Source organism: Neovison vison, chromosome 1 (genome assembly GCF_020171115.1).
Source record: "Neovison vison isolate M4711 chromosome 1, ASM_NN_V1, whole genome shotgun sequence".
Classification (NCBI taxonomy): Eukaryota; Metazoa; Chordata; class Mammalia; order Carnivora; family Mustelidae; genus Neogale; species Neogale vison.
The window spans coordinates 81,584,260-81,611,227 of record NC_058091.1 but is presented as its reverse complement, the minus strand read 5'-3'; the positions used below and the strand labels follow the sequence as shown (position 1 = coordinate 81,611,227).

Sequence of the window (26,968 nt, the reverse complement as noted above, 5' to 3'; positions counted from 1 at the left end):
TTTTACCTAAGGTAGCCTAGAGTTGAAACAAAATTTTCATTATCTGGATTGGGCTCAGGAAGAATTTATAAATATTGCCTATACCTATAGCCTCGATAATCTTTGACATGATACAAGTGTCCCATAAGGCAAAGGAAAACAGAAGTACAGAAAAATTTGTAAGGAAATCCAGAATAAATAAAAATGTTTACTGAGTACCTTCAATAGAAAACTATGCTTTGTTTAGAGTACATTCTAGCTTATCTGATGTAAGTCTGTTATTGCCCTTGGAGCTATTTACAATTCTTATAAGTTGTAGATAAAACTGACAATAAGGCAAAATAATTGTCTATTGACAATTCTCATTTACCAATATGCAATAAATTCTAACTAGTGAAGTTTCAATTCACTTCCCTTCCTCATGATGGAAAAACGTTTTGCAAATTCATTTCAGTATTTGATTTATAAATATGTTTATTCTTTGGATTCTCTTTTGAATTAGTTATAATAGCTTTTCTGGTTCCCTCACTTAATAAGTCACATAAAATCTTTGATGCATGTTCATTTTATATTTGTATGAGTCATGCTTTCTTGAATGTTATCCTTTAACAGATTTATCAAACCATTTTCAGATTGAAAAGAAGCCTTGAATTTTTACTGAAAATTGAATGTTGCCATTAGATTAAATTTAAATGAATCTATATATTCTTGTTACATATTTTTGGAATAGTACTCTTGTATGAAAGCATTAATTCCTGCATAGATGGGCTACCACGTCAAGGCTATTAAGTGCACTGCTTCTCCATAGTATTCTAATTTTTGATGACTTCTGCCTGGAAAATTTTCAGACCAACTCTGGTCCAGGGCTAAGGAAAAGCTGGGATATAGCCATAGAAAATATTAATTCATTTGGCTTGCTTTAGTCAAAGCTAAAACTGACAGCAATATAATTCTAAAAATAACCGTTTGATGACAATGCAATAGCTACGATAGTTGAATAATAACTTCACAATTTACATGTCAGAAAATAAGTGAAGGAGCAAGGAAGAGAATATATCCTCCAATCTAATCCTTCATATAGGGGAGGGAGACCCAGCTGGACCAAAATTCTGGCCTCAGATAATCTCACTCCTATACACTTAAGTCCCAGGCAAAATTAAGAATACGTTGGAGAATACAACGTTGCTCTTTTTCAGCTGCCAACCCCTTATGGCTACCTCAACAGCCAATATTCTGTATTCTGACTGTAATCCAGTCTCTGTTGTCAATAAGACTTGAGTAACTTTTTCATGTGAAAATATTAATAACTCTTCAAAACAGCAGATGTTGGCAAGGATGTGGAGAAAGGAGGTCCCTCTTTCACTGTTGGTGGGAATGCAAGCTGGTACAGCCACTCTGGAAAATAGTATGGGGTTTCCACAAAAAGTTAAAAATAGAGCTATCCTATGAACCAGAAATTGTACTCCTAGGGATTTACCCAAAGGATACAAACACAGTGCTTTAAAGGAGCATATGTACCCCAATGTTTATAATAGCAATGTCCACAATAGTCAAACTGTGGAAAGAGCCCAGATGTCCACCAGCAGATAAATATAAAGAAGATGTTATGTATCTATACAAAGATTTTATGTCTGAACACACACAACATATATACACACAATACACACACACAATGGAATATTACTCAGCCATCAAAAATGAAATTTTACCATTTGAAATGACATAGTTAGAACAAGAGGGTATTGTGCTAAGTGAAATAAGACAATCAGAGAAAGACAATAATCATATGATTTCACTCATATATGGAAATCAAGAAACAAAATAGGATCATAAGGGGGAGAGAGGGAAAAATAAGATGAAATCAGAGACAAACCATAAGAGACTCTTAACTATAGGAAACAAACTGAAGGTTCCTGGAGGGGAGGTTGGTAGGGGTATGATATGGGGTTACTGGGTTGATGGACATTAAGGGGAGCACTTGATATAATGAGCACTGGGTGTTATGCGCAACTGATGAATCACTAAACTCCACCTCTGAAACTAATAATACACTCTATGTTAATTAATTGAATTTAAATAAAGTTCAAAAAATTTTAAAAAGGGGGTGCCTGGGTGGCTCAGTGAGTTAAGCCTCTGCCTTCTGCTCAGGTCATGATCTCAGAGTCCTGGGATCGAGCCCCACATTGGGCTCTCTGCTCAGCAAGGAGCCTGCTCCCCATCCCCTGCCTGCCTCTCTGCCTACTGGTGATCTCTGTCTATCAAATAAATAAATAAAATCTTGTATAAATAAATAAATAAATAAATAAATAAATAAATAAATAAATAAAATATTCATAACTTTCAACATGGTTTCTTTCTCATGAGGAACATTATTTTAAAAGAGAATCACAATTCACACATATATAGTCAACCAATCTTTGACAAATAGCACAAGCACTTTAATGGAGAAAGGATAGTCCTTTCAACAAATGGTGCTGGAACCATGGGACATCCATATACAAAATAAATCGAGATAGGGACCTTAAAGCTTTCAAAAAATTAATCCCAAATGGATCACAGACCTAAATGTAAAACACAAAACTATAAAATTCCTCAAAGATAACAAAAAAGATCTACATGACCTTGGGTTTGGTAATTTTAGAGAACCCCAACTAGTCCATTAAAGAAAAGTTGAAAAGTTGGACTTCACTATAATTAAACACTTCTGTTTTGAGGAAGACACTGTTAGGCGAATGAAAAGATAAGCTACAGTCTGGGAGATAATGTTTGCCAAATATATATCTGATAAAAGACTTGTATCCAAAATATACAAAGAACTCTTAAAACTCAGGAATAAGTAATCAAAAAACCCAGTTAAAAAACAGGCAAAGGATCTGAACAGATACCCCACCAAAGAAGATATATAGATGGTAAATAAACATATGAAAAGATGCTCGACATCATATATCATCAGGAAAGTGCAAATTAAAATGATAATGAGATGACACTCCATACCTATTAGACTGCTTAAAATCCAAAACACCGTTAATACCAATGTTGACAAGGACATAGAGCAGTAGGTAGGAATGGAAAATGTCACTTTGAGAAACAGTTTGGCAGTGTTTTGTAGAGCCAAACGTGGTTTTATCATATGATCCTGCCATTGTAGTCCTAGGTATACATATCCCAAGGAGTTGAAAACTTTTGTCCACCCAAAAAACCTGTACTTGAATGTTTATAACAACTTTATTCATAACTGTGAGGACCTGGAAACCATCAACTGTCCTTCAATAAGTGAATGGATAAAATCGGTACATCCATACTATGGAATAATCAGTGATTGGAAGAAATAAGCTGTCAAGCCGTGAAAGGATATGGAGGAATCATACATGCATATTGCTAAGTGACAGAAGCAAATCTGAAAAGGCTCCATGCAGTATGAGTCCAATTATATGGCATTTGGGGAAAGACAATACTATAAAGACAGTTAAAAAAAAAAAACCAATGGTTTCCAGGAGTTTGTGGGGAGGGAAGAATAGGTAGAGCACAGAGGATTTTCATTGTTTTATAAAATACTGCAATAGTAGATACATGATGCCATATATTTGTCAAAACCCACAAAGCTGTTTGAAGATGAGCCCTAATGTTAACCATGGACTTCAATTAATAATAATGCATCCATACTAGTTAACCCATTATAAGAAATGTACCATATGACCACGAGGATGTTAATAACAGAGGAAACTGCATGCAGGTAGAGGGAGAATAGGTATGCTTTCAATGTTAATTTTCCTGTAAACCTGTAAGTTCCCTAAAAACAAACCTATGAAAAAAAGAATGGGTGAATAAAATGTCTAGCACAGAAGTGTGAATCACGAGTTGTGAAATATTGGCAGGTGTTTTGTCATGAGCTATTCTCCCAACATCTCTTCTATCGCATTAAATAAAAGCACTCTTCCTGTCAGAATTTGGCCTCCTGAATACTCTGGAAGAATTTTGGTTCATTCTTTTTTCTCTAGCACCATTCCTTCTACTACTGCTTAGACTCGCTGATGGACAAATATTAGCACCGAGTCTTAAATCCTTACACATTTCACTTTCTTTGCCATTTGCCCATAAAAGTTACCTTTATTCTGGACTCAAAAACACTTTCTATCCCAATAGGAACATTCACCAATAAAACATTCACCAATCTGTGATGTCCTCCTCAGGGTCCAGTTTTACATACCACTCTGCATTCTTCATGATATTTATTGTAGGCACTTTTTCTAGCTCTGGCCCAGGAGGACCTGATTTTTTTAGTTATTGTTTTCTATACTGCCTGCTACTTGCCAACATGACTTAACTGTTGAGGGCAACTGTTCAAGATACAAATAGAATATAGTTACTTTTCTTTTTTAAGATTTTATTTATTTATTTAAAAGACAGGATGAGAGAGACAGCATGAGAGAGGGAAGGGTCAGAGGGAGAAACGGACTCTGCACTGAGCAGGGAGCCTGATGCAGACCTCGCTCCTGGGATTCCAGGATCATGACTGGAGCTGAAGGCAGTCACTTAACTGACTGAGCCACCCAGGAACCTGAATTTAGTTAATCACAAATTTCATCACAGTTTTAAATATTGCACAAAGGTTATATTTATGGAAAGGATTGATAATTATCCCATTTTACACACATTATGGAATTGAACATTTCAGTCTAGCTCTGAAATTTTTAAAACCCAGATCCTTTCAAGTAGACTTACCATATTTTATCCTCTAGATTCTTAATTAACTAACCTATGTCTATTCTTGATGATTTGTTCATAAAATTACCCAGAGATTTGAGATTAGCAGAATTAATAAGGGGTCTAAATGTTTAAAATATTAAGATTTTTAGATACTGGTAACATGGTTTACCTTGTTACTTGAATTAAAATAGGAATTAGTAAAAAAAAAAAAAAAAAGGACTAGTGCATTCACATTATTCAATTGTTACCAACAGTTTAAAAGTTTTAAGAGATTTGTCAATCCAACCTAAGAAAAAAAAGTCAATCAGAGAAAGACAATTATCATAGGATTTAACTCATATGTGGAATTCACAAAACAAAACAGAAGTTCATAGGTGAAGGGAGGGGGAAAAAAAAACAAGATGAAATCAGAGAAAGAGATAAACTGTAAAAGACTCTTTTTTTTTTTTAAAGACTTTATTTGTTTGACAGACAGAGATCACAAGTAGGCAGAGAGGCAGACAGAGAGAGAGGAGGAAGCAGGCTCCTTGCTGAGCAGAGAGCCCATGCGGGGCTTGATCCCAGGACTCTGGGATCGTGACCTGAGCCAAAGGCAGAGACTTTAACCCACTGAGCCACCCAGGCGCCCCTGTAAAAGGTTCTTAACTATAGGAAATAAACTGAGGGTTGCTGGAGGGGAGGGGGGCAGGGGGCTGGGGTAACTAGGTGATGGACATGAGGGAGGGCACGTGATGTAATGAGCATTGCGTACAACATGCAACTGATGAATCACTAAACTCTACTTCTGAAACTAATAATATACTATATGTTAATTAATTGAATTTAAGTTAAAAAAGAAAAAAAAAGGGGTGCCTGGGTGGCTCGGTCGGTTAAGTGTCTGCCTTTGGCTCAGGTCATGGTCCCAGGGTCCTGGGATTGAGCCCCATGTTGGGCTCCCTGCTCAGTGGAAAGCCTGCTTCTCCCTCTACCCCCTGTTCATGCTGTCTCTTGTGTACACACACACTCTCTCTCTCTCAAATAAATAAAAAAAAAATCTTTAAGAAAAAAAAAAAAGAAAATTTTCAGTGAGATATCCGATAACAGCCTTTATTTAATAATTATCATCTAGCCAATTTAATGATACAAATAATTCATCAACTTTAACAATTATTTTAATAATTTAAATATCTGTAGAAAAAAAAAAAACGACTGACAGTACTCTCCTATTAAAAAGTTTAGCTTTGCTTCTCCAGCTGAAGTGTTTAGAAAGAGAAGTTATTCAAAGCAAATATTGTAGAACCCAACTCTTATTTCCAATTTATAAACAATAAAAATAAAATATACTTATTGATTGTGCACTAGGTGCATGCCACTGTGAGAGATACAAGGATAAGAAAGATGTGGTTAGACATAATTCCATCTGAATTGAATTTTGAAAAGTAGAAATGGGAAGACGTTCAATGTAAAAGAGAAAGAAGCATTAAGTTGGCTGGGAATAATTTGGTATTTATTAAGCAGAGCTGAGTGTCTGTTTTGACCAAAGTAGGTATACCAGATCAGCAGGAGGGAAAAGCTTGAACCATAGGACCAGGGAAAAGAGAACAAAAAGAACACTGAATGTCAAGTTAAGAATTTCTTTAGTAGACAATGGGGAATAACTGAAGGTTTGTGAGACATTTTCAAGGTAATTCAGAAGCAGATAGGTAGGATTGACTGGAAGTGGGGAAAATTATTATGTAAATGTTATAGTGAATATATTTTGTATAGTATATTAATATATATTGTTGGGTCTGTTATCAAAGGAACGAGACTGAGACAAAGTTTTGCAAAGCCTTATTCTATGCCAAGCATTAGAAGTTAGACTGACCGGCCAGGGAAATGAGGCTGAGACAAAGTGAAAGTTATGTAAAGCTTTATTCTATACCAAGCATTAGAAGTCAGACTGACTGTCATTTGCAAATATCTTCTCCCATTCCGTGGGTTGCCTCTTTGTTTTGTTGACTGTTTCCTTTGCTGTGCAGAAGCTTTTGATTTTGATGAAGTCCCAGAAGTTTATTTTCGCTTTTGTTTCCTTTGCCTTTGGAGACGTATCTTGAAAGAAGTTGCTGTGGCTGATATCAAAGAGATTACTGCCTATGTTCTCCTCTAAGATTCTGATGGATTCCTGTCTCACGTTGAGGTCTTTTATCCATTTTGAGTTGATCTTTGTGTACGGTGTAAGAGAATGGTCGAGTTTCATTCTTCTACATATAGCTGTCCAGTTTTCCCAGCACCATTTATTGAAGAGACTGTCTTTTTTCCACTGTATATTTTTTCCTGTTTTGTCAAAGATTAATTGACCATAGAGTTGAGGGTCCATATCAGGGCTCTCTACTCTGTTCCACTGGTCTATATGTCTGTTTTTATGCCAGTACCATGCTGTCTTGGTGATCACAGCTTTGTAATAAAGCTTGAAATCAGATAAGGTGATGCCGCCAGCTTTATTTTTGTTTTTCAACATTTCCTTAGCGATTCGGGGTCTCTTCTGATTCCATACAAATTTTAGGATTATTTGCTCCAGCTCTTTGAAGAATGCCGGTGGAATTTTGATCGGAATGGCATTAAAAGTATAGATTGCTCTAGGCAGTATAGACATTTTAACAATGTTTATTCTTCCGATCCAAGAGCATGGAATGGTCTTCCATCTTTTTGTGTCTTCTTCAATTTCTTTCATGAGTGTTCTGTAGTTCCTCAAGTACAGATCCTTTACCTCTTTAGTTAGGTTTATTCCCAGGTATCTTATGGTTCTTGGTGCTATAGTAAATGGAATCGATTCTCTAATTTCCCTTTCTGTGTTTTCATTGTTAGTGTATAAGAAAGCCACTGATATCTGCACATTGACTTTGTATCCTGCCACGTTGCTGAATTGCTGTATGAGTTCTAGTAGTTTGGGGGTGGAGTCTTTTGGGTTTTCCATATAAAGAATCATGTCATCTGCGAAGAGAGAGAGTTTGACTTCTTCATTACCAATTTGGATACCTTTTATTTCTCTCTGTTGTCGGATTGCTCTTGCTAGGACTTCTAATACTATGTTGAACAAGAGTGGTGAAAGTGGGCATCCTTGTCTTGTTCCTGATCTCAATGGGAAGGCTGCAAGCTTTTTCCCATTGAGGATGATATTTGCTGTGGGTCTTTCATAGATAGATTTGATGAGGTTCAGGAATGTTCCCTCTATCCCTATACTTTGAAGCGTTTTAATCAGGAACGGATGTTGGATTTTGTCAAATGCTTTTTCTGCATCAATTGAGAGGACCATGTGGTTCTTCTCTCTTCTCATATTAATTTGTTGTATCACATTGATTGATTTGCGAATGTTGAACCATCCTTGTAGCCCAGGGATGAATCCCACCTGATCATGGTGGATAATCTTTTTAATGTGCTGTTGGATCCTGTTGGCTAGGATCTTGTTGAGAATCTTAGCATCCATATTCATCAGTGATATTGGTCTGAAATTCTCCTTTTTGGTAGGGTCCTTGCCTGGTTTGGGGATCAGGGTAATGCTGGCTTCATAGAAAGAGTCTAGAAGTTTTCCTTCTGCTTCAATTTTTTGAAACAGCTTCAGGAGAATAGGTGTTATTTCTTCTTTGAAGGTTTGGTAGAATTCCCCAGGGAATCCGTCAGGTCCTGGGCTCTTGTTTTTTGGGAGGTTTTTGATCACTGATTCAATCTCGTTATTAGATATCGGTCTATTCAGGTTGTCGATTTCTTCCTGGTTCAATTTTGGTAGTTTATATTTTTCCAGGAATGCATCCATTTCATCTAGGTTGCTAAGCTTATTGGCATATAACTGTTCGTAATAACTTCTGATGATTGTTTCTACTTCCTTGGCGTTAGTTGTGATCTCTCCCTTTTCATTCATAATTTTATGAATTTGGGATTTCTCTCTTTTCTTTCGGATTAGTGTAGCCAGTGGCTTATCGATCTTATTGATTCTTTCAAAAAACCAGCTTCTAGTTTCATTGATACTTTCTACTGTATCTCTGGTTTCTCCCTCATTGATCTCAGCTCTAATCTTGATGATTTCCCTTCTTATGTGTGGAGTTGGTTTGATTTGTTGTTGATCCTCCAGTTCTTTAAGGTGTAGAGACAGCTGGTGTGTTCTGGATTTTTCAATTTTTTTGAGCAAGGCTTGGATGGCTATATATTTTCCCCTTAGGACCGCCTTTGCTGTATCCCATAGGTTTTGGACCGAAGTGTCTTCATTCTCCTTGGTTTCCATGAATTGTTTCAGTTCTTCTTTGATCTCCTGGTTGATCCAAGCATTCTTAAGCAAGGTGGTCTTTAGCTTCCAGGTGTTTGAGTTCCTTCGGAACTTTTCCTTGTGATTGAGCTCCAGTTTCAAAGCATTGTGATCTGAGAATATGCAGGGAATAATCTCAGTCTTTTGGTATCGGTTGATATCCAGGATCTATAATGAACTCCTCAAACTCAACCCACACGAAACAGACAAACACATCAAAATATGGGCAGAAGATATGAACAGACACTTCTCCAATCAAGACATACAAATGGCTATCAGACACATGAAAAAATGCTCATCATCATTAGCCCTCAGGGAGATTCAATTTAAAACCACATTGAGATATCACCTTACACCAGTTAGAATGGCCAAAATTAACAAAACAGGAAACAACATGTGTTGGAGAGGATGTGGAGAAAGGGGAACCCTCTTACACTGTTGGTGGGAATGCAAGTTGGTGCAGCCTCTTTGGAGAACAGTGTGGAGATTCCTCAAGAAATTAAAAATAGAGCTTCCCTACGACCCTGCAATTGCACTCCTGGGTATTTACCCCAAAGATACAGATGTCGTGAAAAGAAGGGCCATCTGTACCCCAATGTTTATAGCAGCAATGGCCACAGTCGCCAAACTATGGAAAGAACCAAGATGCCCTTCAACGGATGAATGGATAAGGAAGATGTGGTCCATATACACTATGGAGTATTATGCCTCCATCAGAAAGGATGAATACCCAACTTTTGTAGCAACATGGACGGGACTGGAAGAGATTATGCTGAGTGAAATAAGTCAAGCAGAGAGAGTCAATTATCATATGGTTTCACTTATTTGTGGAGCATAACAAATAGCATGGAGGACAAGGGGCGTTAGAGAGGAGTAGGGAAATTGGGTAAATTGGAAGGGGAGGTGAACCATGAGAGACTATGGACTCTGAAAAACAGTCTGAGGGGTTTGAAGTGGCGGGGGGTGGGAGGTTGGGGTACCAGGTGGTGGGTATTATAGAGGGCATGGCTTGCATGGAGCACTGGGTGTGGTGAAAAAATAATGAATACTGTTTTTCTGAAAATAAATAAATTGGAAAAAAAAAAAAAAGTCAGACTGACCGGCCAGGGTCGCCTCCGAAGAGAGCAACGCCCCTTGGTCTTACAGGCTAGTTTTTATAGGGCACAATCGCAGACATCTGCATATGTGGCTTTGGCTGATTGGATGTCTCCTACCTGTGTGTGTGTTTTAGTAACGGTTACCAATGGCCTTGTTTTAGGTATGTGTTTTAGTAACAGTTACCTTGTTTTAGATGTTGTGTTTTAGTAACAGTTACCTGGAACTGAGAGCAGTAACTTTTCTAGACAACAAAATGTCTACCTAGGCAACATGGAGTCACTATGGCTAAGTAGGCCCAGGCAGGCCCTAGGGGCTTAACATGTTTTAACGTGGAATCGACCCCAACATCATGTATAGTAAATACATTATGAAATAGTCTGGGGTGCCTGGGTGGCTCAGTCCTTAAGTGTCTACCTTTGACTCAGATCATGATCCCAGGGTCCTGGGATCAAGCCCTGAGTTGAGCTCCCTGCTCAGTGGGAAGCCTGTCTCTCCCTCTCCCACTCCCTTTGCTTGTGTGCCCCATCTTGCTGTGTCTCTCTCTGTCAAATAAAGTCTTTAAAAAAATTAGTCTAGAAAGGGATTCATTTTATGTGGTGATAGCAGTTCTTATAAGAACCAACTCTAGAATAACTGCACCATAATCACTGTAGCAAACAACTAGAAGAGATCAAAGATAACAAAGGAAAATATCCCTAGAAAACAATAATTTAACCAAGAAAAGGAGATGCTGGAATACCCACTGTCAGGCTGAATTTGTTTTAAAACTGTTGTACAATTGTCTTACAAGAAACAAAGATTTCTGTCTGCTTCCTCACAATCCATGAAATTCAGATCAACCCACCCACAGTGAACAACTAGGAAATGCTGAAAAAAAAAATCAACTCAAAGACATCAGAAAGTTAATGATGCAATTTTAAAAAAAGAAAATCATAGGCCCATGAGCCTGTAGAAGAAAGGAGTTAAGAGAGGTTACCATAGACTTAGGGGCTCTTTTTCCTTTAGGGCTACCTGCCATTTCTGGAAGAGATTGCTAAGAAACTAGACAGAACTTTCATCACACTTATGGACCTAGGTAGACAGGAGTTAGCAAAATTTCCTATAGAGAGTCATATAAAAAATAATTTTGACTTTGGGGGCCATTTGTCTCTAAAAACTACTCAACTTTGTCATTATTGCATAGATGTAGCCTTACACAATATATAAATAAATGGGCATAAGTGTGATCTAATAAAATTTTACTTACAAAACCAGGTGGTAGGCTAGATTTGGCCTGTGGGTCGTAACTCACTAATTCCTGGGTAGAGTAAAAATTGGAAACTATAGCCCTTGCAGGAAGGCAAGCCCTGGTAAAGTGCCTTTGCTTTGTTTTTTTTTTTTTTTAAGATTTTATTTATTTATTTATTTGTTTTTTTTTTTATTAAATTGATTTATTTTCAGAAAAACAGTATTCATTATTTTTTCACCACACCCAGTGCTCCATGCAATCTGCGCCCTCTATAATACCCACCACCTGGTACCCCAACCTCCCACCCCCCCGCCACTTCAAACCCCTCAGATTGTTTTTCAGAATCCATAGTCTCTCATGGTTCACCTCCCCTTCCAATTTCCCCCAACTCCCTTCTCCTCTCTAACACCCCTTGTCCTCCATGATATTTGTTATGCTCCACAAATAAGTAAAGCCATATAATAATTGACTCTCTCTGCTTGACTTATTTCACTCAGCATAATCTCTTCCAGATTTTATTTATTTATCTGACAGACAGAGAGGCAGGCAGAGAGAGAGGAGGAAGCAGACTCCCCACTGAGCGGAGAGCCCAATGCAGTGCTCGATCCCAGGACCCTGGGATCATGACCTGAGCCAAAGGCAGAGGCTTTAACCCACTGAACCACCCAGGCACCACGTCTTTGGGTTTTGATTCTGCTAGGTAAGCCAGATGTAGAGTGGCTCTCCCAGGGGCTCAGACTCTTGCTCTAAATCATCTGAATCTCTGAGTTAAGGTGATTAGTTCTCCTGGCCCACCAGAAGCTAATTTAAATCTTGTCTGAAGAAATATAACATTATCAAGAGCTTCAAATTATTTCTATATTTTTTATATAAAATATTCAGCTCTTAGGCAAAAAATGATCAGACATGTGAAGAAATAATACTTTATAAAAGTCTTAAAAGACTTTTAAAAAGATGGTAAGATACAATAATGGACTTTAGAATAGTTATATTTAATATACTTAATATACCCAAGAAATAAGTGAAAAAATTGAGAGTTTTAGCAGAAAACTGAAAATTCTAAGGAAGGACCAAATGGAAATTCTATAACTGAAAAATATAATAACATATATTGGAGAACTCAATGAATAGATTTCACAGGTAAAATAGTTAAGAGCATAAATATTGAAATGAAAGATACACCAGAACTTTCAGAAAGAAGAAAAATGAAAGATTAGTAAAGAAGATAAGAAACATAAAGGATAAAAGAGAAGATACACATAATTAAGAGTCACAAATAGAAGAGAGAAAATGTGGCAGAAATAATATGTAAAGGTATAATAAGCTGAGAATTTTCCAAAATGAAATACATCAACTCACAGATTCAAAGAACCTATCAAACCAAAACAGGGACAGGGCACCTGGGTGACTCAGTTGGTTAAGAATCTGCCTCCAGCTCAGGTCACGATCTCATGGGCATCCCGGGATGGAGCCCTCAGGCTCCCTGCTCAGTGGTGAGTCTGCTTCTCCTTCTGTGATCTCTTTTGCTCTTGTTCTCTCTCAAATAAATAAAATCTTAAAAAGAAAATCCTAAACAGGAACAATACAAGCAAAACCACTCCTAGGAGCATTATACTACAAAATTACTACTACTGAGGTGGGAGGTGTGGATTATACCCCAATGACCAAGTAGCATTTCTTCCTTAAAGGCAAGGATGGTTCAATATACAAAAATTAATATAATGTACCATCCTGAAAAACTTACTATCCAGGTAAATAAGAATGACCTCTTTAAATATTACATATTCTCAGGGCACCTGGGTAGCTCAGTCAGTTAAAAGTCTGACTCTTGATTTTGGCTCAGGCCATGATCTCATGTTTGTGGGATCAAACCCCACATCGGGCTCTGTGTGCAGCAGAGTCTTGCTTGAGACTCTCTTTCCCTCTGCCTCTTCCCCACCCACTAACCCCCTCTCATGCCCTCTCTAAAATAAATAAATAAAATATTAAAAAATTATTTCATAGTCTCCATTTTCTCAATCTTCTCCTTTTGAAATTCTAATTAATTTTTTTATTAGGCTATGTCATTACACCCTCCATGTTTTTCAACCTCCTTTTCTGGATGATTTCTTCTTGACTATATTCCAATTTACAAATTCTCCTTTTGTCGATATCTAATATGCTATTTAATTTTTCCATTTAATTTTTTTTAAGATTTTATTTATTTGACTGACAGAAATCACAAGTAGGGAGAGAGGCAGGCAGAGAGAGAGAGAGGAGGAAGCAGGCTCCCCGCTGAGCAGAGAGCCCGAAGCAGGGCTCGATCCCAGAACCCCGGGATCATGACCCGAGCCGAAGGCAGAGGCTTTTAACCCACTGAGCCACCCAGGCACCCCCATTTAATTTTTAATTATATTTTTCCTTTCTAAAAATTCTATTTGATTTTTTCCAAATTTCCTTGCTTCTTTTTTAGTATAAGCTTTTTATTTAATTATACACACATATAGAAAAGCACAGGAATTATAAAAGTACACTTAATTTTCAAAAAGTGAACACATCTGTGTAAATATCACCCAGATCAAGAAATAGAGCAATGCCAGAAACCCAGAACTTCCCTTGTGCCTCTTCTAGTCACTATCTCATAGATGAGATCTTCATGGTCTAACACTTTACATAAATTTTATCATAAAGTATTTTCTGTTTATGATAATTACATTATTACAAATAGTTAAGCCTGACATGGTGTTCAATCCTACAACCTTGAGATCATGACCAGAACTGAAATCAAGAGTCAGACACTTAACCAAATGATCAACCCAGACACCCAGCTAACTATCTTATATGGTCAAAAGCCTTGCCACCTGTCCTCTATTTGACTGTTAAAATTGAAGATGATTATTTAGCATCACCAATAATGATATATCATGAGTTTCCAAATATGATAAAAAAATATACATCATCCAAGTAGCATTTTTGCCAAAAATGTTTGAACTCTATCTAATCATGAGAAAGAATCAGAAAAATCCAGACTGCGGCACATAAGATATTGACAAATATTGATGCTCTAAAAATTCAGAAATTCTCCAAAAATACAATACTTGCTTTTGTTTTTTTAGAAGCTAAACCAGGGGTCTTACATGTGTTTTCTTGATTAAGCAAATACCTGAATCATTAACGATATACCTTAAAAGGAGACTTTGGAGGTTCCAATTTAATTTTTTTTAAAGCTCAAGTATTTGAAATCTATTTTATAGTAGTTTGAGTCTCAACTAAACCAAACAAGATTAATAGAAATGAAGTACCCAAAACAAATGTGAAAGAATGGAAAAAATAGGATTTTAAAGATTTGACAATTGATTTGTTTAGGACATGGTGTAGAAGGTATAATAGCAGTAGCCCTCATAAAGACATCTACATCATATTCCCTGGAACCTATGAAATTACATGTCAGATTACATGTCAAAGAGAAGTAGAATGTCTACTTGCATTCTACATCCAAGTAGAATTAAGATTGCTAATCAACTATGACCCTAAAATAGGGAGATTATTCTGGATTATCTGGGTGGACCAAACCTAATTTCAGGGTCTCTTAAAAGGGGAAGAGGGCAGCAGAGGAGAAGCAGTGTCCGATGGGCTTGGCCTGACATTGTGGGCTTTGAAGAGAGAAGAATGGGGCCATAAACCAGGAATGTAATAAGACTTAGAAGACCAAAAAAAAAAAAAAAAAAAAAAAAAAAAAGGCAAAGAAACATTCCCCCAGAGTCTACAGACAGGAACACAGCCCTGTCAACACCTGGATTTTTAGTCCGGAGAGAAACATTTTGGAGCTCTGACCCCCAGAACTGTAAGTTAATAAATTGCATTTCAATAAATTAGTAAGTTTGTGGAAATCTGTTACAGAAGGAATAGGAAACTAATATGAATGGGTATAAAAGGAAGAAATCACCACAAATGATTCTTGGAATATAGGTGTAACTTTTGGAAATGTAGCAGCTCAACTAGGAAGCAGCTTTTGGAAGGAGTAGTTTAATTTTGAGCACTAACCTGCAACAGAAGTCTAGTGAGTGGTCTAGAGTCAGGTTTTGGAGTTAAAGAGGCCTGGTTCAAATTATGGCTCTGTCTCTTACAAGCTGTTCAAACTTGTTCAAGGAACTAAACCTTTCTTTGGCTCAATTTTTTGGTCTAAGTGGGAATAAAAATAGCACCTACTTATTCCATAGAGTATTATAAAGAGAAATAAATGAGATGATTTATGCAAGGTCCTTATACTTGTCTGGCATGTGCTCAAATGTTGATTAATGAGGATGCTGATGCTGATGCTGATGATACAGAAGGCATAGAAGGCTGTGCATTATTTTTAAAGCACAGGCGATTAAACAAGTTTAACCACTTGTTTTATGACTAAATGATCAGTGTAGGAATACAAGATGTAAATTAAATTACCTTGTTTGCTTGTTTAGAAGGGATGTGACTGTATACACTATTTCTGCTTAAATTACTATTCTTCAAAATTGTGTATGTATGCACTCAAACTTAACGTTAGATGCAATAGCATTCGTTTTCTAAGTTAAGATTTTGTTCCTTCTTAAAGGATGTTTGCTCTGCTGGATCCACACCAACCATTTTGTGCCAATACTAACAAGGTATCTCACGCCTTTTTTAAACGGACTTCTGTGTTTCCACATAGAATGGTTTTGTTTGGTTAGGGGAAGTTGGCATAAAGAGAAGCCCAAACCATTGGGAAAATCACTGGGATGCACACTATCAAAAGTTCTTTGTTGACTCCCCCCATTAAAATACTTTCTTAAAACCAAATCAAAAGTAATCGTATCTTTCATTGTGAAGGAGAGACCTCTTTACTAATCACCTTAAAAATAGTCTAGGATTGGGGCACCTGGGTGGCTCAGTGGGTTGGGCCTCTGCCTTCGGCTCAGGTCATGATCTCAGGGTCTGGGATCGAGCCCCACATTGGGCTCTCTGCTCAGCAGGGAGTCCGCTTTCCTCCCTCCCCTCTCTCTGTCTGCCTCTGCCTGCTTGTGATCTCTCTGTCAAATAAGTAAATAAAATTAAAGAAAAAATAGTCTAGGATTTTATCCACTCCGTTTTTATTTGTAAGACATTTGCTTGCAACCAAAATGGTTTGTGATGCATGATTTCCAAAGTGGTCCTTCTCCTGTTAACTGAATTAGATGTCTCACAAAAGACTGACAGCAATGCCAAATTAGTTGGACTGCAAACAGATACTGCTAATCCAAAAATTAAACAACTTCCTAGAGACACTGAGGCTATCACCATCCATATGTGTTAAGGCAAGGACCAAGGGTGCCATCCACAGGGCATCTCTGGGCCCGGGCTAGCAAACCATTAAAGCTGAGATGTCAAGACCCCTGCAGAGTAACCTTTAAACAATTCTGTATTTGTGTATGTTTCAAAAAGGTTTCAACCTCTGATTAAAAGGGGGAAAAACAGAAAAAATTTAACTTGCCAGCTCAACCTTCTGGTAGTACTGAAGCCAATGTTGTCTGTTGGAAAACTAGAAAGAAAACTCTTGATTTAAATAGGGATTTTAAAAAACTGAAAAGGTGACACAGCACTATTTGCTAAAATAAATACAGGCATGCCTTGGTATTTATGGCACCTGTCATCAGAAAATCTCAATGCCCTTCTTGGGAAGACCCTGAGAAAAAGCTTTTCAGTAACTGAAAAGAAATTGTTAAGACAGACTAAAAGCAGAAGTATTCTAGTCAAAGATTCTTCTCGTGTATTCATAGAAAGCTTTTACCTAAAAGTCAAGTCAGCATATTCTTATCCTCGGGAATTCAGAGGAGTCTGAAATTTCGAATACATTCTTATATTAAGATTAGGCACTTCCAAAGACATAGATCTTTTTATAAAAAATTTATTTCTCTGTAAATACAAATTCCAACATCACAAACAATAGTCCAGTGGAAAAATACTTAGCCATTAACATTGAAAACTTTTTAAAATTTAATAAATAGAACTTTGGCATTCAAAATTCTAGCTGTAAACCCTATTAAAAAACAAAAACAAAAAAAATAACCCCTTTACAAAAAAAGAGGCAAGAATGATAGATCAGAAGGCATAAGCCAACCAGTGGCTTCACATTCCTTTTACAATAACTGTATTTCAATTAAGTCACGACCACTCTGTATTTACACATGAGGTATTCTGGGTGGTTCAAAAACTGAACCTAGTTTACAAAAACCACCAGTCATAGTGACTGATTATACACTCTGCTGTGCTTTTAATGTAACCACCTAGCTAGCACCTTACTACGTCTTGTCATCACACCACTGTGATGCCAAACTTTATGTTTCTGTATTTAAATATTTATACATATATGTACACACATATACACACAAATAACTACATTCTGGGAGGAGCTTCCTGCTTACTACACTGGGGAAAGGTTGGGCTCCAAAACATATATCCTCTCATGTTTCCTAACCTAAGGTATCTAACCTAATAATGAAAACCTGCTCCTTGCTTAAGAAAAAATCCTTAATCAGGTCTATTTACAGAACAAGGTGCAATAATCATCAACATTCTTAAAACTCATGTAAAACAGAAATGAACGCTTACTGCAGGCAAAAGGCACAAAAGGTTCTCTCTGTATGCTGTTGCAATTGTGTTGTTAATGACTTACCGACTTGAAACTACATTAATATACTCAGTACTTCTTTTAAGTAAGAAAAAAAAATCCAAAAGCTTTCCCCTTTCATGATTAAATGTATAATATTATCATACAGCAATATATCACCATGGCATCTTGGGGTAAAGTTGGAAATTATACTCTTTCACCAAATAGGAAATTATTTTTCTTGTTTTGTGAACACTGAAAATTGTCAAAAACGGAAACAAAATGAATTAACTTTGGCTCAGAGAGCTACAGCTACTGGCAGTTTCAAATGATATAGTCTGAGCATGGTTATGAGAATTGCTTATTATTACATATCTATAATGATAGAAATCTACATAAGAGAATGCCAATAATTCAAACTAAAAGTGTGCCTGAGCTGAACTATGCTATGTAAAAATACAGTCCCAAACTTTCGGTTACTAAGTTATCCAATGAACGATTACTGATATCGAAAGAACATTTTCCCAATAAAGTAGTTCCTTTAAAAATATCCTCTAAGGGATTTCTAGTAACGTCTTGAACTATGACAAAATTAATTTATAAGCTCATTACGGAGTTATAAATGTACAATATCCACTTTAGCAACACTTTGCAGCCCTTGAGATTGTCTTTAACAAGCTACTGAAAGAAGCCTAATTCAGTTGACTAAACTGTCATGACCAAAATAAGTTACACACAAAAATAATGTTGTTAATATTAAATACTGAATCCCATTTCAAATATAAAAAGGGACAATATTTATTTAAAAAAGAAATCCAGGCATGACTGATCTAGTCACTACTTAAGCTTTTAAAATTAGAGGCCACTGAAAATTTACTAACAGCTTAACTAAAGTATCCTTCAGACATCAAAAGAAAAGACAACTAACTATTGTGCCTTTGATTCCGTTATTTTTGTCCGCACAGGTTAAGTGGGTCTTTTACTGAGATACTGTTACTTTATCCCTGGTTTAGTGTGACTGAGGCAAAATAATCTCAACTTCAAAATCTAGAACACCAATAATAAATGTTAACACTGCATGAGATACTTCCTAGACAAGCATTTAATTCACAAAAGCATAATTAAAAAGTTTTCACATCTAAGGAAATCACCCAAATAGATTTAACTTCAAAATTTAGGTTAATTTTCATCTCAGACATATATCAGTATAATAACATCTGAGAACATCCTAGTTCAAACTAGAATAAGACACTTAGTATTTCTATTTGCCCATCTTACTTGACCTAACAGTCAAATCTTTGTTTTCAATGAGATATCAGTATTATTGCAATCTAACAGAAGAAGTTATCTTGGGAAAGGGTAATTTCCTGAAAAATAAAATTAAAATTAAATGCTGACAAATAGAATACTACTATTTCATTTCCCCAAAAATATTCCCTCTAAGACTGTCTACTTATTATCTACGTCTCTTCACAAACTCCAAACTCCAAGAGATTAATTTTGTAACTCAGGGTTATACTTAAACTATCACATCTTATTTTCCTTTTTTATTTATGAGGAGGTAGACATTTTGAAAATGGAAATACACCAGTAATAGTAAATTTTCTAAATTAACACATTTTTACCTCAAGACATGTGAATTAAGTCAAATTCTGTAAGTTTTAAAAGAAAACTTATTTTAAAAATTAAATATTTTACCTTAAGTCAGAAAACAAAAATATGTCTACAGTAAATTAAAGCAAATGACCAAAAGTTTGTACAAAACAACACTAATAACCGTAAAACCCAAAAACATATACTAAAAACCTAGAAGACAGTAAGAACCTAGTGACGCAAATCAGTGATCATTTATACACATCAGTACTATCATCTTAGGGTACCTTTATTTCCCAAACTGTGGAAGTTGAGAGGGAGGGGTTGGAGTTTCTATTCAGAGAGAATGTTAAGAGTGTTGTGTGTTGCACTGTGGTTTATCTCTTTCAGATGCTAGTATCTACTTAATATAAAGGCCCATTTTTACAGATATTTTTACAAGGCAGAGTTCTTTGATTCAGATTTTTGGTATAAATTTACTACTCCCTGATTGTCTTCAAACCACCAACGTTAAAAAACAAATGAACACATTAGAATGCCATGTTCTTACAAGTGACTTTTCCATATGAGCATAGGTACTTGGAATGCAAAATCACTATCATGCACTGATTTCTTAGTGCCCAGATCTTAAGAAGTAAGAGTAGGGAGGACTCAGGCACTAAACAAAAGTACAGTTGGATGTACTTACAATGTATTATAACTGACTGTTATAATAACTTACTGAGTGCAGCATATTAGCCAAATTCTGAACATTCTGAACAGTTTCCTTCAAGTTTTTATCCCACATGTTTTCACTACTGAAAATCTTTAAGAAAAATCTTTTCTAGGAGCAATCTTTATACCAGTATATAAGCCTGGCAACAGAAACAGACATGTGATCTGTTCTTGCCCAAAACAGTATTATCCTGTTGAATTCACGTCCCTTATTTCTTCTACCTCTTATTTGGTCTTGTCCTACTTGAGACCTGGTTGCATCAAGAAAACAAACCAGTTTGCAAAGAACAATGATTGCCATAACTAAGTGTAGTCAAAAGAATGTAATAAACGTTCTAAAGTAATAAAACACATAATCCTCCCAAAATTCCAAATAAAACAGGAAAATACTTGTTTGGAAGTTTAAATAATTGTAGGTCTACTTAAAAATCAGTTTCATTTCATAATGATATTCTGTACTCCAGAAGAAGAAATAACCTTGTATTATATGAAAAACCCAGTTTTTAATGTACTTTACCTAATAAATATAATTGAAATATCACCTGGTTTTGATATTGTATTATGTTTGTGATAGTTCAGATATCAAGAATACAGGTTGGCTTTTTCTTAAAGTAGTTTTAACTTTAAAACATACAAAACTATTAAAATGTAAACGTGAGAATTGGATAAATAAACTATTGCTCCAGAGTGACTTTGTTAATCCTTCTTTTACAACAATGGCTTTAGATGGTTAGCATTAATTCTTTATGGCTTTGTTTACATTGATACATGTAAGTGAAAAATTGTTAATAGTAAGGGACATGTTAAAATTAGTTCAAATTATGTTAAGTTGCCTTGTAATATATAAATTGCAATGCTAATGAAAAGATTATCACATAAAAATTTCATACCTCTAAGGCAACCCATAATCACTCTGGAAAAATAGCTGACCTACCCACAGTACTAAATCAACCCAAACCTACAACCTCATCATCACAGCACAGTGGTTGTTCAAAAGACAAATGGTTTTGCCAGCTGTACTCCTCCTAAAACACTTGCCTGCTGTTGGAACTCTTGTTCAGCCAGCCAGCCCTTGAAAACCCCAAAGAACAACACAAGCTTCTAATGAAAGAAAAGAAATATAGGAATAAACAGTGTGTGCCTTTCTTGGAAGCTTTGCTTTGACCCTAGAAATCCTTATAATTTTGTGAATAAACACACATGTGCATGCATGTGCGCACAGACGCACACACACAGCTACAGATAAAAAGAAATCCTATCCCTTTATCTGAAGGGCACTATTCACAGCTTGGTCCTACAATCAGTAGTATGAGAAGACAGATTTTTTGTTTTTCTTGTATACTTCATCACATTTTTCAAATAGTAATTTGGTTTTTTGGCCTGATTAGATAAGCCCCCTTTGAAGCCTCATCAAATCCCCTTTCTCCCCCAGGAAAACAAATCAACAGAAAAAAAAAAGTCCTATATATCACTTGTGACTTTCCATTATGGCTCCTAAACAGAAATATGAAGAACTGTAACACAGCAGCATTTAACAATGGGTCGTTATTGCTGTGGGACCAAGAGCTGATCACTGGGTAATGCAGTTGTCTCCCATGTCCTGAGCATAGCGGTCGGATATTGTAGTCCTTAATTCATCGATGTCCCTCCGTAATTGGCATACATCTGACAATTTTTTACTGAGAGTTTCTGGGCTATAGTCATTCTCAGTCTCTTCAGCTGAACAGTTCATTGCTGTGGAAATAAAATATGGAGAATGTCTCACACTTTTCTGACCAAAGGCATTTTAGGAATTTTAACTTAATTATCATTAGAAATATAATGCTGTATCCTGAATACCAATCAGGTTCAGGTTTAAATGTATCATTCAGTATTAAATAGATCTTGTTTACCTGCTCCTCTACAATTTTCACCAATTAAATTGCATTAAATCCATATTGTAATACACATGTTCAACATGTTCAATGCATGACAACATTCCAAAAGTAAGAAAAAGCATGCTCTAACAGCTCTCAAGCTCAACTATAGCACTCATTCTGACTTGACAAAAAACTGAAAATCACTTCTGTATTAAGGAGTGATAGCTTTAATTTTTATAGACTGCAAAATGGGTTTATTAGCATGAAAGCATGAATTTCCAAAATATATGGTAAGTGTGTGTGTCTATGTATGTATATGTATGTTTATGTGTGGTGTGTGAAATATATATATATATGGAAGGCTACAACCCCACGCAATTCAATTGGGCTGACGGCTAGCTGCCCAATCGCTGAATGACCTAGGGTGGGGAGGGTGAGGCCCTGAGTCAGCTGACTGTTATTTACCTCAGTTCCTCTCTTTGTCAGCACATCTCAATATTAAAGCAAATGGAGTCAATAATTGTAAAATAAATTTTTCCTTGGGGCACCTGGGTGGCTCAGTGGGTTAAGCCTCTGCCTTCAGCTCAGGTCATGATCTCGGGTCCTGGGATCGAGCCTGGCATCAGGCTCTCTGCTCAGTGGGGAGCCTGCCTTCCCCACCCCTTTCTCTGCCTGCCTCTCTGCCTACTTGTCATCTCTCTCTCTGTCAAATAAATAAATAAAATATTTAAAAATAAATAAATAAATAAATAATAAATAAATCTTTCCTTATGCTTTTACTGGCATTGGTAGCTTACTGGAGGTGTAAGAGTCAGATTAACTTATTTGTTAATTCAACAAACACTAACTTAACACCTACCATGATCCAGGCACTATGCTAGATGGAAAGGCCAGCAAAATAATGGATGCAGTGGTTTATTCTTAATGATTTACTTCATAAACAAGTAAGCACAGTTAAGTATTGTAGGTGTCCTACCGCCATACACAGACTGCAGTGGCACAAGGAAGAGAACTACCAGCCTAACTGGAGAGGGTGCAGGTTCCTTAGATGGGCCAAGATGCAGAATGAAAAAAGGCACAAAGGCAGAAAACCAAAGAATCTGAAAAGCTTCAAGAAAGTAAGTAACCAGCTCTAAAATGGCAGAGCACAAACTATGACGGCAAGGGTCAAGAAATAAGGCTAAAGAGGCATGTGAGACCTACCTATCTCTATTTTAGGGGACTGTAAATATTTGGAAATCAGAATTACCATTAGGTTAGATCACTCTGGCAGCATTGTGAAGAAAATGGATTGGTGGGGAAAAGTAGGCAAGACAGTGGACAGAGAGACCAGTCCAGGTGAAGGACTTTGAAAGCTTCATTTAAGGCAACAGTGCAATGGAGATGTAATGGAAGGAATGAATGCTAAGAAGGAACTGGTAGAAATGATAGAGCTCAACCATCCTAAGTTATATAGGGGTTAGGGCCTAGGCAAAGGACATTCCCAGATGAAGGAAAGAGCAGGGTGGAGAAAAGTCTGGATTAGGGCGGACAGGTGGATAGTGGTACTACTCACTAGCACCATTAGTGAGGTACAGGATTAGGGAGGGAAAATTTAGGGAGGGAAGGAAAGTAGGTTCTCTTTTGGACACAGTTGACTACTATGATGTCTACAGAATAACTGGTTCTAATATAAGGAAAGTATAAACAAGAGCCCGGCGGGGGGGCATTCTAGGCAGGAAAGAGATAAATGTCTGTATGGGTCAGAGGGACAGCACTAAAAGAAAGCAAAAGGACATGGGTAAGATTACTAAGAGAAAATATACAAAAAGAGAGACAAAAACACCTAAATTATTGAGGAATCAGTAAAACTTACACTGTTTGTAAATGACATTCTTTGCAGAAAACCCTGAAGACTTATGAAAGAACTGATAAATGAATTCAGTAAAGTCACAGGACACGAAATTATAGAAGTATAAAGAAATCGTTGCATTTCTATATACTAATAGTGAAGAAGCAGAATGAGAAATTAAGAAAACAATCCCATCTACAACTGCACCAAAAAGAATATAATACCAAGGAATATACTTAACTAAGGAGATGAAAGACCTGTAAGCCCTAAACTTTAAAACATGGATGAAAGAAAGTGAACACCAACAAATTGGAAAGATACAGCAAGCTCATGGATTGGAAGGACTAATATTGTTAAAATATCCATACAACCCAAAGTAATCTACAGATTTAATGTAATCCCAGTCAAAATACCAACACTTTTCACAAATGTGAAACAATCCTAAAATTTTGTACGGGAACCACAAAAGACTCCACACAGCCAAAGCAGTCTTGCGAAAGAACAAAGGTAGAGGTATCACAATCCCAGATTTGAAGATGTATTACAAAGCTATAGTAATCAAAAGAATATAGTACTGGTACAAAAAGAGACACATAGATCGACAGAACAGAATAGAGAGACCAGAAATAAATTTATGCTTAAACGGTCAATTAATCTTTGACAATGGAAGCGAAAATACACAACGTGGAGAAGACAATCTCTTCAACAAATGGTGTTGGGGAAATTGGACAGCTACATTCAGAAGAATGAAATTGGACTGCTTTCTTAGACTATACACAAAAATAAACTCAAAATATATTAAAGACCTAAATATGAAACCTGAAACCAATAAAAAAACTCCTGGAAAAAAACACAGGTGGTAATTTCTTTTGACATAGGCCATAGAAACATTTTTCTAGATTGGTCTTTTCAGGCAAATGAAACAAAAGCAAAATCAAACTACTGGGATTATACCAAAATGAAAAGCTTTTGCACAGCAAAACAAAAACCATCAACAAAATAAAGACAATCTACAGGATGGGAGAAGGTATATGCAAACGATACATTGGATAAAGGGTTAATTTTCAAAATATATAAAGAACTTATACAACACAGAACCAAAAACCCCACAAATAATCCAATTTTAAAAAAGAAAAAAAATGAGCAACAAAAGGTTTCTGGGGAACAGTAATAATTTAAATGGCAGAGAATTCCAAAGAACACTAAGACTGAATAGTCATAAAGGCAGAAGCAGAACCTAGAATACAAAGCCATGGAAACCATGGTAGCAGAGCATTTTAAAAAAAAGAAAGATGGGGTAAGGAGTGTCAATGAACAATGGGTGGAATGAGGAGACAAGAATTCAAAATATACGGGTTTTTGACAAATTACCTAGCTGGTCAAATTTTCACAGTACCAAGATACAAGGTAAGGGATATGGGGTTAAACCTGAAAGATTGAAAGAGGGATATATTGGGAGGTGATGTGACAAAGTTCTTAAATATCCCTTTATATTCACGTTTGGATAGCTCTCTAATTACTGGAAAAGGTGACAAATACTATACAGGAGAATATAAATGTAGAAAGTTACAAAATAACTGAAGGGGTGTCTACTTCTAAAATGGTAAAGAGAATTGAGTCTTTTGAGTGTGAGCTTTTACTTCTTCAAGAGATCACTGCTGACTAAATCACCCCATGACCTGGCAAACCTCTCCTCCAGAGATTTAAGCCAAACATCAGAGCCTTCATAGCCCTTCCCATTTAGTTAGTTTTCCCCTTGGGCCCCCATTTTCCTCCATCCACATCTCAATTATAGTACTTATCACAATGCTCTAGTAATCGAGTTTGTGTGGTGGCCAAGGGCTGTGTACAACTGCATTATCTGCACCTAGTGTCTGGACTATATAAAGCATCACTTACAAGTCAACATATTTACACTTTAAAGTGTTTTTTACATACCCAAACATATGTATATAAACATCTATGAAGTGGAAGGGAAAATTCTGCTGATCTCTCTGAGCACAGTTACATGTTTCATTTAACAAGGGATATACTTTGGTGGAAAGTATTACTTGGTTTGCCAAAATAACTATCATGACGCCAATTGGTAGAATCTTTTTGATGGAACTGTAAGTAAAACTAGACTCCACTCTAGTCACACATTAACTATATTATTAGGCAATTTCTCAATACAACATAGAAAGTGCATAAACCATATTATGATCTTATTCCAATCGTATCTCCTTACTTATGCCCATTTCTTCTGTATTAAAAGGAGAGCAATAGGTCAATATTATAGTAATTTAGGACCACATGCAGAGATGTGTGTTTCTGCAAAAGCAGCACAGAAGAGAAACTAGGATATTCCTGTGGCAGCTCTTACAACTACGTGTGGAAGAACATGGAACTGAGGAACAATGGGGGGCGGGGTGTCATATTGAAAGGGATAAAGCCAGAGTGTGAATGCATGACAAGGGCAATAGATCCACAGGTAATATATTACATATGTTATATATATACATATATATATATATATATATATATATACACACACTTAAATATATATAAAATAAAAAAGAAAATATATATTCTATATCTATGTCTGTGCTGTCACAAGAGCTAATTTTCATGGCCTGTGGATCTATTGCCCTTGTCATGCATTCACACTCTGGCTTTATCCCTTTCAATATGACACCCCGCCCCCCATTGTTCCTCAATTCCATGTTCATATATATATATATATATAAAGATTTTATTTGTTCATTTGAGAGAGAAAACAGACAAGCAGAGGGAAAGGCAGAGAGAGAGGGAGAAGCAGACTCCCTGCTGAGCTGGGAGCCCACGTGGGGCTCGATCCCAGGAAGGGATCATGACCTGAGCTGAAGGCAGACGATGAACCATCTGAGCCACCCAGGTGCCCCAGCACTGGTACTTACATTAAGCAACTGTCGCAGACATACACTGCATAGGAAAAGCAAAGGAATATCTTCTCTTAAATATTTTACCAGCAGACAGATGGCTGGATCATTTCCTTAGACAATTACCACATGAAAGCCAATAGAATCATTACTTTTAGAAGAGTAATCAGGACTATCACTTCGAACTACCACTCCAATCACGTATTAGCAGATCCAGCACAGCT

General features: G+C 36.5%; 1 protein-coding gene across 2 annotated transcripts in view; it reads right to left on the bottom strand.

Annotated features, from left to right (window-relative positions):
* Window positions 1-17,132: 17,132 nt before the first annotated feature.
* Window positions 17,133-26,968, bottom strand: part of CEP85L (centrosomal protein 85 like) — a 189,622-nt gene continuing 179,786 nt past the window's right edge. For both annotated transcript variants that reach the window (XM_044249937.1, XM_044249926.1), the window contains exon 13: window positions 17,133-21,891. In XM_044249937.1, coding sequence (XP_044105872.1) covers window positions 21,728-21,891 — 164 coding nt within the window. In that variant the 3' untranslated portion in view covers window positions 17,133-21,727. The remainder of the gene's footprint in view (window positions 21,892-26,968) is intronic.